Raw genomic sequence first — 13,891 nt, 5'->3', positions numbered from 1 at the left:
TTCTCAGCCGTTGACTGTAAAATGTACCGGGACGTGCATTGACCTAAAATGGCGTCAGTAGTAAACCTTGATTTAAATCTGTGAATGAACTGTATATGTAAGTCACAAGATGACTTGTAAAAGTTAGTGACAAAAATTTGCGGCCAGTGCCTTACATATTACAGTTTATTCAATGACTTATTCACTTACTTTTACAAGTAATCTTGCCTCTCCCTCTATCGTTGCGGAGAACCGAAGTGGCAGAAAAGAGCCTTGTTAACTTTTGTGAATAAACTCACTGATTGTATTTGAAAGATCTTTCATACATCAACTGCTTATTTAAAAAATAAATATATACGGGTCATATTACACAGATGATCTTAACTTCATCATTATAAGATGTAAAATAAGGCGGACGGAGTTTTACTATACAGCATACAGCTGCAGTGCAGTGTGTTACCGCTTCTTCTGCACTGACGCCTTGGAAGCGGTAGTAACCTTAGTTTTGAGTAATTTATTTGACGTCAACCAATGTTGTGATACCGTAAGATTTGACAATTATTAAGCGATATGAAGTATCCTATAATAATGAATTTGAATTTTTGAGCAAAATTAAACACCAATAGTATGCTGGCTCACTGCCACTCACCAATAGTGTGACAGTCTGCCGCCATGACGTCATAGATGCGTCATTGACTATCTCACGAAATGGCAAGTTTTGACAGAGAACACACATTCGTACGACGCTGCCATTATGATGCTTCATTTGTTGTCAAGCCACACTCCGTCCGCCTTTTTTTTCTACGTCTATGATATATTTTTTTTTGTTTGTTTCGGCGATCAGATGATGCACGTCATAAGCGCTTAATCTCGCTAGATGGCACTGTATGTAATATATACCACTAACATTTTAAAAACACTAATTTTGAACTTATGCATGCTTTTGCTAACTCATATTATTAAGACTGAGGTGAATGACATTGTAAATATAAATTTAAGTTATTTATTTTTTTAGTTTCTAAGACATAACTGTTTTATTGATAAATATCGTTTGGAGGTTGATTCTATAAAATAATAAAAAAGAAATTACTTGAAGAGCCCGTAAAAAAAAATTCTTAGTGAAGTAGTAGGTATTTTCACTATCTATCTATCTTTACAAAATGTCAAAATAATTTTCCACTAAGACTATAGACTGTGTCTGTCTGGAAGACAAATGACAAATACAATTAAGAAAAAAAAAAGAATTTGAAACCACTTGGGGACATTTTGCGAACAAGTCATTTTGAGACTTAACCCAACGAGGGAAGGTCGAAATTTGATTGCGTAGTCAGCCTCCTAACGGTAGTGCCCAACCAAGCCCTACATCATTCTCAGGCATTATACAATTCTAGGTGGAAATCACGCCGTGGCATTCAAGTATGCACAACATGGGTTTCGCCTTCAACAGAACCGTATGGAACTCGATAATGGAACTCCAGGATTTGTTCTGCAATTATGACGATTACAACTGGGATTATTCTCTGTTGAAACTGTCTCAGAATCGCCCGGGCAGGGAGAAATTTAGGGTTATTCTGTGCAAGGGGCCTAGGGTGTTTCATATTGGGGAATGGTGAGATTTTTTTTTGTTTTTTTTTTTAAATTTTATACTCTTGTGAGAATTGTTTCCAGGTTCCATGTGCCGTGTGGTTCCCGGCACCAATACAAAAAAGAATAGGACCACTCCATCTCTTTCCCATGGATGCCGTAAAAGGCGACTAAGGGATAGGCTTACAAACTTGGGATTCTTTTTTAGGCGATGGGCTAGCAACCTATCACTATTTGAATCTCAATTCTATCATTAAGCCAAATATCTGAACGTTGCCATTCAGTCTTTTCAAGACTGTTGGCTCTGTCTAGCCCACAAGGGATATAGACGTAACCATATGTATGTATGTATGTTCCATGAGCGTCGGTGGTCGAATCGGTAAGGTTTGTTAAAAACGCGCGATTCGCAGAAAGACACAGGTTCGAATCCCACCTCGGCCATGTACAAATGACTATTTTCGAAGATACATTATGTGGCGTGTGGTTCCTGGCAGTTAAAAATAGGACCGCTCCATATCTTTCCCATGGATGTCGTAAAAGGCGACTAAGGGAAAGCCTAATAAACTTGTATTTCTTCTTGTCGGCGATGGGCTAGTCACCTGTCACTATTTTAATCTCAATACTGTCTTAAGCCGAACAATCTTGTCTTTTCAAGACTGTTGGCTCTGTCTACCCCGCAAGGGATATAGACGCGATTATGTGTATGTATGTAATTCATCTCAATCAACTCTCAACAAAAAAAAACGATCAACAAAAAAACTCATTCCAGTGGCATCCACCATAAAAAATCGAACTGCAACGCTTCTACAGTCATCAGCAAAGTGCAGAAACTTCTGCAGAACGCCAAGTCATACATGTATCCTAACAGAGTGACCGCCACGATCACGGCTGGCGGCGCGAAGCAGAACAAGAAGTTGGTGAAGGGCAACGGGGGCTGGGGTGACATCAGGTATGTTATTTGTTAGTTATTATACATATTAAGAGGTAGTATCTGCCTACTCCTCCGGGAAAGAGGCGTGATTTTATGTATGTATGTATTATACATATAGGTGCCGTGTGGTTCCCGGCATCAATAAAAAAAGAATAAGACCATTTCCATCTTTCCCATGGATGCCCTAAAAGGCGACTAAGGGATTGGCTTATAAACTTGGGATTCCTCTCTTCGACGATGGGCTAGCAACCTGTCACTATTTGAATCTCAATTCTATCATCAAGCCAAAACGCTGAACGTGGCCTATCAGTCTTTTCAAGACTGTTTGCTCTATCTACCCCGCAAGGGATAGAGATGTGACTGTATGTATGTATGTATGCGTGTAGTGTACATATCAGTTATTGTGCAGCAATATTTGTATGCCGCGAAAATTTGGGGTTGGTGGTGGAGCATAAATTCTTCGTATAAAGTCAAACTCAAAATATACAAGACATTAAAACTTCTATTTTATTCCAAAAAAAAAAATGGAGGTTAGGGTGTTTACAGTGTTTTTAGGGTGCTGCAGTGTAGTTTGTTCCGCCGCTTCTTCTACACATGCGCCTTGGGAGCGGTAGTAGATATAATTAGATTTAAGTGATGTGACGTCAATAAGTGATACCTTGTAACCAATTTTGAAAATAAATCTATTCTATTCTATTCAGGAAATAAAAAGAGAAGAACTCCATGGTCCCAAACTGAATTATATTTAATTATTATATATTTTTCTTTCAGAGATCGGGAGCTTTGTACGAATATGACGAAGATAGGTAGACAGAGGAAACAATACACAAACACACCTCATTTGGCCGACCTTTTGTAGATTTAAAGCCAGCCAGTTTATTTTGGAATGAATAGTATCAAATTTACGCCATATTTATGTAAAGTGTAAGAGTAAAATAATTTTTCATCTAGGCCCATAACCTCATATCAATTGATCAATTTTTATTTGTGTGTTAAACAGCTTACTTACAATATTATAACATTCAATATGTTTGAGAGAAATAGTATCAAATTGATGCCATAATAATTTAATATATAAAGTTATATGTAAAGTTAAACTTTTTAAGAGAAAAATACAGTTGTTTCAGCTAGGCCCATTACCTCAATAATGTGTTTTTAACTTGTTTAATTATGAAGAAAGGTTACAAAGTGATATAAATAAGCATTCTTAATTATTACAGAAGAATCGAAATATTTATTTATATGGCTTTTTTGTCAAAACACTTTTGGAACCAGTGACAAATTAATTTTAGAATGATATCCTTGTATAATGTTTTACATATTTAATAGTTAGTTTAACCACTTTTTCTAATTGTTTTAATAATTTTTTGAGAAGGTTTTTTTTTCTTATACTTAATACGTTTTTTTTCTCTCTTTTCTCAATTGGTATATTTTTTTGTTGAATCAGTATAAAATTCAGTATTTTTTACGCGCAAACTGCACTGTATGTACTTACGAATATAGTATTTTTTTTATGATTAAAAATTTGTATTATAGTCTCGTTGCCTAAGTTAAGTTGTTTTTTTATATTTGGTTGTTAAATTTTTTATTCGATTTTTCAGAGAATATTCAAGCACAAATATTTATAGTATTTTAATATGTGAAAGATAGATAATAATCATTAATATTTTAAGATGAAGCACCGTCATATTAATATCTGAAATTTAATTAATGTCTTTTTAACGAATGGAATTAAATATAAATTAGGTGGACAGTGGTATAGCCGACAACGAGGTGTATGTCTTAACGCAGGGAAACCTGCACATTCAGGCAAATACGAGCCATAGCTTCAATTTTTAAAACTGAGATTGGATTGTATCCCTTTCGTGTAATTATTTGATGTTCTATACCTGGATCGTGGTTATTGGCGGAGCCCCAGTTTCGTCTCTTCAAAAGTGGAGGGAGAAATGAGAATTTGATGAAGATATGTTGACGATATAAATAAATAACTAGAGTATAATGCCATAATGATTTGAATGAGTGCAAATTTGAGATTTCGACTTTTTGAGTAATTTCGATTCATATATAGCACAGTCTTTTTGATGCATATGTGCCTTTTTTTTGTCAATGAACGTTCAGCTTTTTGTTTGCAATATTTATAAAAAAAATCACTAATCACACATATTTTTTTATGGTAATCATTTGATCATATGTGTGGCTTTATATTCTATAGAAATAATTAAATAAATATAAATTGTGCAAAAATGTATATTGTGACTAACTCGCTCTCTCGCATTGAAAGCGCTACGTATTTTTGCTTTTTTTTATATTTAGTTTTTTTTTTGTTATTATTTAGGCGGCCGCGCTTTCAATGCACGAAGCTTGTAGATAGGGTTTAATAATTTCAAGTTTAAATCATCTATTGCTTAATGTTTTCGTTTAAACTTTTTTTGTATATTGTTTTTTTAATGTTTATTTGCGTTTTTTTCCCCCATCATGATGGAAGTTCATATGAACATTTATAACTGTATACATGATTCGTTAGTTTAACTTTTTGTAAACTAATATTGTTAGCGACTGAACACACTACCTTAAAAATCTAATGGCCTGTATTATCAATGACGCTAAGTACTGAATGAGTATTAGATTTTATTTGCGAGAAAAAGTTAACTTAGCGAATTGGTGGAAACAATGCCGAGACATTTTTTTTTAATAGTAATTATATCAGTCATATGTAAAATGTTTTGAAGTCTTACATCATGTTTTTTTTAGTATTTTGTTTTTGTAAAAAGCTGTTTGTTTAGATATGTGTAGGTATGCGCATTGTAAAGCGTACGTTGTGACGAATCACGGCGCATACGCATATATTCAAAATGGCGGCGTGTAAGCAGGTGCTATAGTCATTTGGCCGCCGCACCTTACGTTGATTGACAACACTATTCATTAATTTTTGATAAGGCGTATGTCTTATCAGGCCTCTCTATAGAAAGACATACGCCTTATACTCGCGTAATGTAGCAAAAACTCTGTTTGAAACTGAAAATTGCTTTGAGAGTGATAAGTTAAGAAACAATTAAGAAATAACTTAAAATGTTATAGATTCCTTTTACTCATATCGGAAATTTCCATTTATTTACTCAATATTTAGCAAATTCAAAATCAAACAATGGCAACACCGTGTCGTCGGCGGCAACGAGCGTTAAGTCGATACGTATAAGTGTTGCCATGTAATTTTATCTTCTTTCAATATTAAATTTTCTAAAACATGTTTATACAGGGTTATTTTTAGCTTACCACAAACCTCGCAGGGTATCTAGCTGACATCATAAGCAATATAGTTGGTTCTACGAATTTTGATAAAACTCAATATATTAATTAGTAATGTTTTTTTTTAGTCTGTATCGTCCTGTCACGCTTGTACGCGATGCCGCGCCCAACGCTGTTTCTTCGAGTTCCTTCTTTGCTTATCTTTTACGATGCTAGAAGAGTTATAAATAGTGAATTGCATATTAAATTAATATTTTTTTTGATGAGGTTAAAATCTAATGAATTATCAAAACTCGTTAAACAAACGTTGTTGTTTATGATGTTAGCTATCTTAGAACCTGCGAGTTTGCGAGTAAATTAAAAGTAATCCTGTATATTAACCTACCTGGGAACACGGGAGTCAAGACGAGCCAAGCAGGCACTACCAGCCTTTTTTCGATAGTTTTTTTATTAGATAGTAAATCTTTTTAAAAGAAATTTCACAATTACAATCGCAGATTGAACAGTGTTTTTGTAACATGTTTTAGGTATACATTATGCCGTTTATTCACTAGTTATAACATCGAAATTAAATTGTCTTTTGTAAAAATTTCATTTGTTCTGTGATAAAACACATTTGTTGTAAATTTGTATAAAAGAGTGGAAGCGAAACCAAATACAACCTGTTTAGGTGAAATAAACACATTGTAAAATATATTTTTTGTTTTATTGTGCCGTACCTAAGTGCCCTTGTATCTTATGGGATAGACAGAGGCAAAAGTCTTGAAAGAAATGGAGGCTGCGTTCAACTGAATGATAAATATATACGGGACAAATTACACAGATTGAGTTAGCCTCGAAGTAAGTTCGAGACTTGTGTTACGAGATACTAACTCAACGATACTATATTTTATAATAAATACTTATATAGATAAACATCCAAAACCCAGGCCAATCAGAAAAAGTTCGTTTCTCATCATGCCCTGGCCAGGATTCGAACCCGGGACCTCCGGTGTCGCAGACAAGCGCACTACCGCTGCGCCATACAGGCCGTCAAAATATGACTGAATGGTTTAAAGATCAATCAATATCATGGACGTAGACAAAAAGGCGGAGTGCGGCTTGAAAAAAAGTGAAGCATCGTTTTGGCGGCATTGTACGCACGTGTGAGTGATAGAAAATGAGATAGTCTATGACGCATCTATGACGTAATGGCGGCCGACTGTCACACTATTGGTGAGAGTGAGCGCGTGAGGCCTCTATGTATATATATACAATGGTGCTTCATTTTGCTGTATAGTAAAACTCAGTCCGCCATTTTTGCTACGGCTATGATCAATTTATTTGTGAAAGAAAACAGGTCACAATGGTGTTACATTTAGCCTACAGACGAATAAATGTCAATTTCCATGTAATGTAATGTTTCCGTGTGGTTCCCGGCACCAATACAAAAAAGAATTGGACCACTCCATCTCTTTCCCATGGATGTCGTAAAAGGCGACTAAGGGATAGGCTTACAAAATTGGAATTCTTTTTTAGGCGGTGGGCTATCTCAATTCTATCATTAAGTCGAACAGCTGAACGTGCCCCGTCAGTCTTTCAAGACTGCTGGTTCTGTCTACCCCGCAAGCGATATAGACGTGACCATATGTATGTATGTTCCATGTAAACTAAAATAGAAATTATCATTGGCATTGTCAAATGCTGAGGTCAAATGTGTAGGTACATAATATTATTTGTAAAATTAAAATGCTTTATATTTTTATTTACATATTTTATTATTTTATAACATATTTCACCAGTTCTCTATCGACCAGCCGTAATCATATTTCCATAGTCTGAAAATAAAAAAACATGTTTTTAAGGGTTCTACAGTGAGCAAGGAATCGGTATAATAATGGTTCATGGACATTTACGTAAACAAATTCGGACTGACTGATTTTACCAAATCCTAAATTATGATCAAAAGGCGTACCGCGGACTCTTCTCCTTAGAGCTCTTTTCCATACATACATATGGTCACGTCTATATCCCATGCGGGGTAGACAGAGCCAACAGTCTTGAAAAGTCTGAATGGCCACGTTAAGCTATTTGACTTAAATATAGAATTGAGATTCAAAAAGTGACACGTTGCTAGCCCATCGCTAAAAAAGAATCCCAAGTTTGTAAGCCTATCCCTTAGTCGCCTTTTACGACATCCATGGGAAAGAGACGGAGTGGTCCTATTCTTTTTTGTATTGGTGCCGGGAACCACACGGCTCTTTTCCAATCCTGGGTAATGGAAGAAGAAGTAAAAAGATGGACTTTATTTATTTATTTAAAATTCATTGCACAAAATACAAATGTATAACACAATTGGCGGACTTAATGCTAGAAGCATAATCTACCAGTCAACCATTGGGTCTGACAGAGAACTTAATGTGGGGTTAAACTAAATAAATATATGTATGCAGGCTATGTTTTTTAAAGATGTTTTTGGAGAATGAAACTTGCTTATTTAGGTATTCTATAGAAATTGATTTGATCCAGATTGATTGCATATAAATTGCTTGTTTAGTTGATCGACCTTGGTATGGGAAATTACAAAAAATATCGCTTTTTGCTAAGTAAATGTTTGTAAACCTACTTATTTTCTTCGTCCAAACTTACATAAGTACATACATAAAATCACCCCTTTTTCCTAGGTACAAACTACATCTTTCCACTTGCCACGATCTCTGCATACCTACTTCTTTCGCTTCATCCACATTCATAACTCTTCTCATACAAGCTCGGCAGTTTCAGATTCAGCTTGTTCCTTAAGTACATAATAAATGTTTATTATAATGAGGTACTACATTCATATCTCCTTATAGTCTCTATAACCCTTGCGGGGTTAACAGAGCCAACAGTCTTGAAAATACTGAAAGGGCATCACGTATCGCTGTATATTTTGTACTTACTTTTTGAATCCAGGTTTTTTCCAAGGGTAGGTACCCTTGGTGGGCGTAACGATACCCTTTTGCATGTCCTTCCTCTGTTTCCTTAATTCCTTTCTTTTTCTCTTTTGCTCTGCCTGTAAGTAACAAAATATTGTGATAGGTGCACTAAATAAAGATATCGGAATTAAAAATTATCTCCAAAGTTCTTTTTGTAGTTTTTGGCTATTAAATTTTACTCGCAACTGCGCCCGCGCAAATTAAACGCCACCTATAAAAGTACTTATACAGGTTTTTCACAAATCAATATGTGGCAATATTTCTAACTCTGCCTGCAATTGTCCTTCAATTGATAAAGTCAACCAAACTAAGTATCTGGGTGTAGTTGTTGATGAGAGGTTAACGTGGTACCAACAGATTGAAATAATAACAGCTAGGATCCGTAAATTCATATGGATGTTTAAGACATTACGCCATATAGTTTCTAGAAAACTTCTAATAATATCTATATCTCACTAGTTCAGTCTGTCATCACATACTGCATTTCGATCTGGGGCGGTGCTTTAAAAACTCGCTTCCTGGAAATTGAACGAGCACAGAGAATGCTATTGAAAGTTATGTATTTAAAAAAAAAGACTTCCCGACTTCTGAACTATATTTGACATGTAATCTTCTGTCTATTAGGAAATTGTACATTCTGGAACTCATTCTCAGTAAACATAAAACCTTATCCTTTAAATCTGACACTGCAGGGAGAAGAAGAAGATACGCCGTTGCTGACATTCCGCACACAATACAAAATTTGCAAGGGTGCAGCTTAACTCTCGTGCTTCCCTTTTATATAATAAAATTAATAGAACACTGTATATACTCGTATATAACAAATCCTATTATGAGTTTAAATCTATGTTAATAACATGGTTAAGAAATCAAACCTATGATGAACTGGAGACATTAATCAGTAACAATGTATAACGTAACTAGTATAACTTTATTCTCTTTTTATATATTTTTCTATTTATATTCTCAAATTTATAGCATGTAAAAACTTTATATATTATATTGGTGACAATGTACCTAATCTAGCGATAAAAAGAGCGGAGCCGCCTGGCACAAGCCTTTTTCGCTTAAAAGGAGGCCCCAGCAACTACTATTATTTGTAATGATTGTTACCCAATAAAATATTTTTATTTTTTATTTTAGTATAAATTACGTAAAAAAATCTTACTATAAGTTGGGCCTGATAAGCTTGCGCGCCTTGCAGATTTTCCTCGCCAGATTCCCCCTTAGAGACTGCAGGTTGACCAAAAACAGTCGTCAAATTTTCAGGACTTCCCGTATAATCTCTGGTAGTTCTGCGAGCTGAGAAACAAAAGCGTATATAATCTGTATTCTATATATGTATATAATAGTCACGTCTATATCCCTTGCGGGGTAGACAGAGCTAACAGTGTTGAAAAGACTGATAGGCCACGTTCAGCTGTTTGGCTTAATCGCAAATTCGTAAGCCTATCCCTTAGTGGCCTTTTACGACATCCATGGGAAAGAGATGGAGTGGTCCTATTATTTTTTTGTACTGGTGCCGTTAACCACACGGCACACCTCTATATTTCACACATATAGAATTTATTGATTGCTATAGCGACCCGGCTCGGTCTATCGCCATTTGTAAAATGAAATACTCACTCCTCGAGGTCAGATCAACCCAAAGCGGGTTGGTGACGTCCCTGTACTTGGCTTCCGTTTCCGCCAGCATATTGGCCAGGTTCACTATTACTTGACCGAGTTCGATCATGTTCGTGTACAAATAGAAAAATGGTGAAATAGGCAGCGCTCTTTCGTCCGGTTTTTTGACAAATCTGAAATCATTTGCAACATTGATGTATGTACATAACATACATATGTCATTGATAAACTGCGATTCAAACTGTACATACCTACGTATAATCACGTTTTTATCTTAAACGAGGACGACAGAGCCAAGAGGCTCGCAAAGACTGAAAGGCCTACTTTAAGACGTTACGTACTACGGTTTAGAGATAGAATTGTCATTAAAATAGTGACAGGTTGCTAGCCCGTCGCTTAAATGATAGGACTACTCCATCTTTTTCTCCTTCATCATTCATTCATATAGTCACGTCTTTATCCCTTGTGGGGTAGACAGAGCCAAAAGTCTTGAAGAGACTGATAGGCCACGTTCAGCTGTTTGGCTTTATGACAGAATTGAGATTCAAATAGTGACAGGTTGCTAGCCTAAAACGAGAATCCTAAGTTTATAAGCCCATCCCATAGTCGCCTCTTACGACATCCATGGGAAATGAGATGGAGTGGTCCTATTCTTTTTTATGTTGGTGCCGGGGACCGCACGGCACCAACATAAACTTTTTTTCATGGAGGTTGTAAAAGGCGACTAATCTAAACATCACAAGTAAGGGAAAGGCTTATTAGGCTTTCTACTTGGGATTCTTGTTGTAGGCAACGGGCTAGCAACTTGTCACTTTTTTAATCTTAATTCCATCATTTAAGCCAAACAGCTGAACGTGGCTTTTCAGTCTTTTCGAAATTGATTATCTGTCTACCCCGCAAGGGATATACTCGTATACGTGATTATATGAATGTATGTTCATAAGTTATTAGTCTTATATAATGATCGCCTTGTAGTACATACATGAATACGTTAATCACGCCCCTTTCCCGGAGGGGTAGGCAGAGGGTCGTCGGTTTCGGGCACTATTGACCAGACCAATTGCTAGAATGTCTCCGATTCTAGTATGTAAAAAGTATCTTAAATACAGGAATCCCTTAGTCCACAATACGTGATTACTATGCGATTAGTACGTGTATCCTACTAATATTATAAATGCGAAAGTTTGTGAGTACGTCAGGATGTTAGTATGGATGTTAGTAACTTTTTCACGCAAAAACTACTGAACCGATTACGATGAAATTTGGTATTTAGGTAGCTGAAGACCCAGAATAACATATAGGCTTTTTATCCTGGAGTTCCCGCGGGATTAATTGTTAAGTTACGATAAGTTTTCCACGCGGACAAAGTCGCAGGCCGCCTCTAGTTGTGCATATATAAGAAACTAGCGACCCGCCCCGGCTTCGCACGGGTGCAAAATTATAAATGTTATTATACATAAAAACCTTCCTCTTGAATCACTCTACCTGTTACAAAAAACCGCATCAAAATCCGTTGCGTAATTTTAAAGATTTAAGCATACAGACAAACAGACTAAAATAGCGACTTTGTTTTATACTATGTAGTGATAGTGCTGGAACAGATGTGAAAATAATGAACTAAAGGCATACTTCTTTATCACAATATGATAAGTCTCGATCATCAGTTGATAACGCAATATTATCTGGTGGGTGATGTAGCCTATATCATATTCTATGGTGTCCTTGTATAGAGTCCTTATATTGTAATAACGATATATCATGTCCAATCTGAAAAAGAACTAGTTTCTGTAATAATTATATCTTATTTTTTTCGCTCCTTGGTTAGCGTGGAAGCTTAGCAAAATTAAAGATAATCAAAACATAATTCATTGCCCGCGTGGAATAGTTATTTTGGGCATCATTGAAGCCCTCAAGGATGAATAATTTTCCCCGTTTTATTCACGTTTTCCATTATTTCTTTACTCCTTATAGTTGCAGCGTGATGATATATAGCCTAAAGACTTCCTTGATAAATGGTCTATTCAACGCAAAAGATTTTTTCAATTCGAACCAGTAGTTCCTGAAATTAGCGCGTTCAAACAAACAAACTCTTCAACTTTATTATATTAGTACCTATAGATGACTACTATTTTAATTTTAACACTTGTATTTTTTTTTCTTATGAGGTTAATTAAAAACTGATAACACTTACGAGCCGCGATAAATGTTTCTTATCGAATGGCAAGATTTAAAAGCGATATTGTTTTCGTCATACGCAAAAGGCCAGAAGGCATTCACCGCCCACACTGAAAATCTTCTGAAAGTATCGATGTCCCTCTTGTTTAAGGGTTTATCCCCTGGAAACGATAAAATACATGAAAGGTGCCGTAAACCACACGGAGCCGTGTGGGTTTCGGCACCTTAAAGTGAAAGCACAACTAAGGGATAGGCTTACAAACTTGGGATTCTTTTTTAGGCGATGGGCTAGCAACCTGTCTCTATTTGAATCTCAATTATATCACTAAGCCAAATAGCTGAACGTGGCCATTCAGTCTTTGCAAGACTGTTGGCTCTGTCTAAGCCGCAAAGGATATAGACTTGACTATATGTATGTAAACGATAAAATACAAAAAAAAGTTACAATTAACTACTTGAGTTAGCCAACATTTAAATAGAAATTACTTATCAAATATAAATTAAATAAAGATATACGGGACAAATTACACAGATTGAGTAAGCTTCGAAGTAAGTTGAGACTTGTGTTACGAGACGAGATACTAACTCAACGATACAATTTTTTATCGAACGATATTTTATAGTTTATTATAAAATATCGTTCGATAAAAAATAGTTTGCCATATAAAAAAATAAATTATAGTTCAAAAAAAATGTTAAGGGTGGACAACCCTTATCACTAAGAGGTATGAAAAATAGATGTCGGCCGATTCTCAGACCTACTCAATATGCTCACAAAATTTCACGAGAATCGGTCAAGCCGTTTCGGAGGAGTACGGGATCGAACATCGTGACACGAGAATTTTATATATAAGATACTTTTATAGATAAACATTTAAGACCCAGGCCAAGCATTAAAAGTTCTTTTCTCACCAAACCCTGGCCGGGATTCGAACCCGAGACCTCCGGTGTCACAGACAAGTGCACTACCGCTGCGCTATAGAGGCTGTATTCCTAATATTTGGCTTTGCTCCCAGTTTTATCCCAGGACAGGTAAGGTAAGTATTTCATTTCTAAAGTTTTATGTTTTTTTGAGAACAACTCATCATTTCAAAAATATTGAGATCGTTTTCAATATCACCTCTTATTTCTCCAGTTACAGAATTGTTATTATCTTTAAAGAGGCTGTAATATAATTCTTCAGACATATAAGGTATCAATTCTGTCAGCTCTTCAATAGAACCGAGGAGTGGGTTGATGTGAAGAAGACCTTAAATAGATAGAAAAAAATTAGATGTGCCGTGTGGTTCCCGGCATCAATAAAAAAAAGAATAGAACCACTCCTTCTCTTTCCCATGGATGTCAAAAAGGCAACTAACGGACAGGCTTATAAACTTGGGATTCTTCTTTTAGG

The 13,891-nt window shown here is 35.8% G+C and overlaps 2 protein-coding genes across 6 annotated transcripts in view; one reads left to right on the top strand and one right to left on the bottom strand.

The window, feature by feature from the left end:
* Positions 1–6,434, top strand: part of LOC106133709 (alpha-1,6-mannosyl-glycoprotein 2-beta-N-acetylglucosaminyltransferase) — a 35,952-nt gene extending 29,518 nt beyond the window's left edge. For all 5 annotated transcript variants that reach the window (XM_013333522.2, XM_013333521.2, XM_060952246.1 and 2 more), the window contains 3 exons: positions 1,371–1,588; positions 2,333–2,512; positions 3,266–6,434. In XM_013333522.2, coding sequence (XP_013188976.1) covers positions 1,371–1,588; positions 2,333–2,512; positions 3,266–3,353 — 486 coding nt within the window. In that variant the 3' untranslated portion in view covers positions 3,354–6,434. The remainder of the gene's footprint in view (positions 1–1,370; positions 1,589–2,332; positions 2,513–3,265) is intronic.
* A 1,058-nt stretch (positions 6,435–7,492) lies between these two features.
* On the bottom strand, positions 7,493–12,651 carry LOC106133683 (uncharacterized). The gene is made up of 6 exons (XM_060952482.1): positions 12,515–12,651; positions 11,953–12,090; positions 10,324–10,496; positions 9,866–9,999; positions 8,662–8,774; positions 7,493–7,557 (listed from the first exon to the last, which is right to left on the bottom strand). Exons 2-6 carry the CDS (start codon positions 12,081–12,083, stop codon positions 7,515–7,517), a joined length of 594 nt encoding a protein of 197 aa, XP_060808465.1. The 5' UTR covers positions 12,084–12,090; positions 12,515–12,651; the 3' UTR covers positions 7,493–7,514.
* Between the last annotated feature and the right edge of the window lie 1,240 nt (positions 12,652–13,891).

This window comes from Amyelois transitella, chromosome 28, assembly GCF_032362555.1.
Source record: "Amyelois transitella isolate CPQ chromosome 28, ilAmyTran1.1, whole genome shotgun sequence".
Lineage (NCBI taxonomy): Eukaryota > Metazoa > Arthropoda > Insecta > Lepidoptera > Pyralidae > Amyelois > Amyelois transitella.
The sequence above is the reverse complement of the archived record's forward strand: the minus strand, read 5'-3'. Positions and strand labels throughout refer to the sequence as shown.

Excerpts from the sequence above, each read along its gene's own strand:
- LOC106133683 (XM_060952482.1), bottom strand. The coding sequence starts at position 12,083 with ATGATATATCGTTATTACAATATAAGGACTCTATACAAGGACACCATA. Across the intron at positions 10,000-10,323 it reads GGTTGATCTGACCTCGAGGA|CTCGCAGAACTACCAGAGAT; the intron begins GTGAGTATTTCA and ends TTTGTTTCTCAG. Across the intron at positions 7,558-8,661 it reads AAAAAACCTGGATTCAAAAA|ACTATGGAAATATGATTACG; the intron begins GTAAGTACAAAA and ends TTTTATTTTCAG.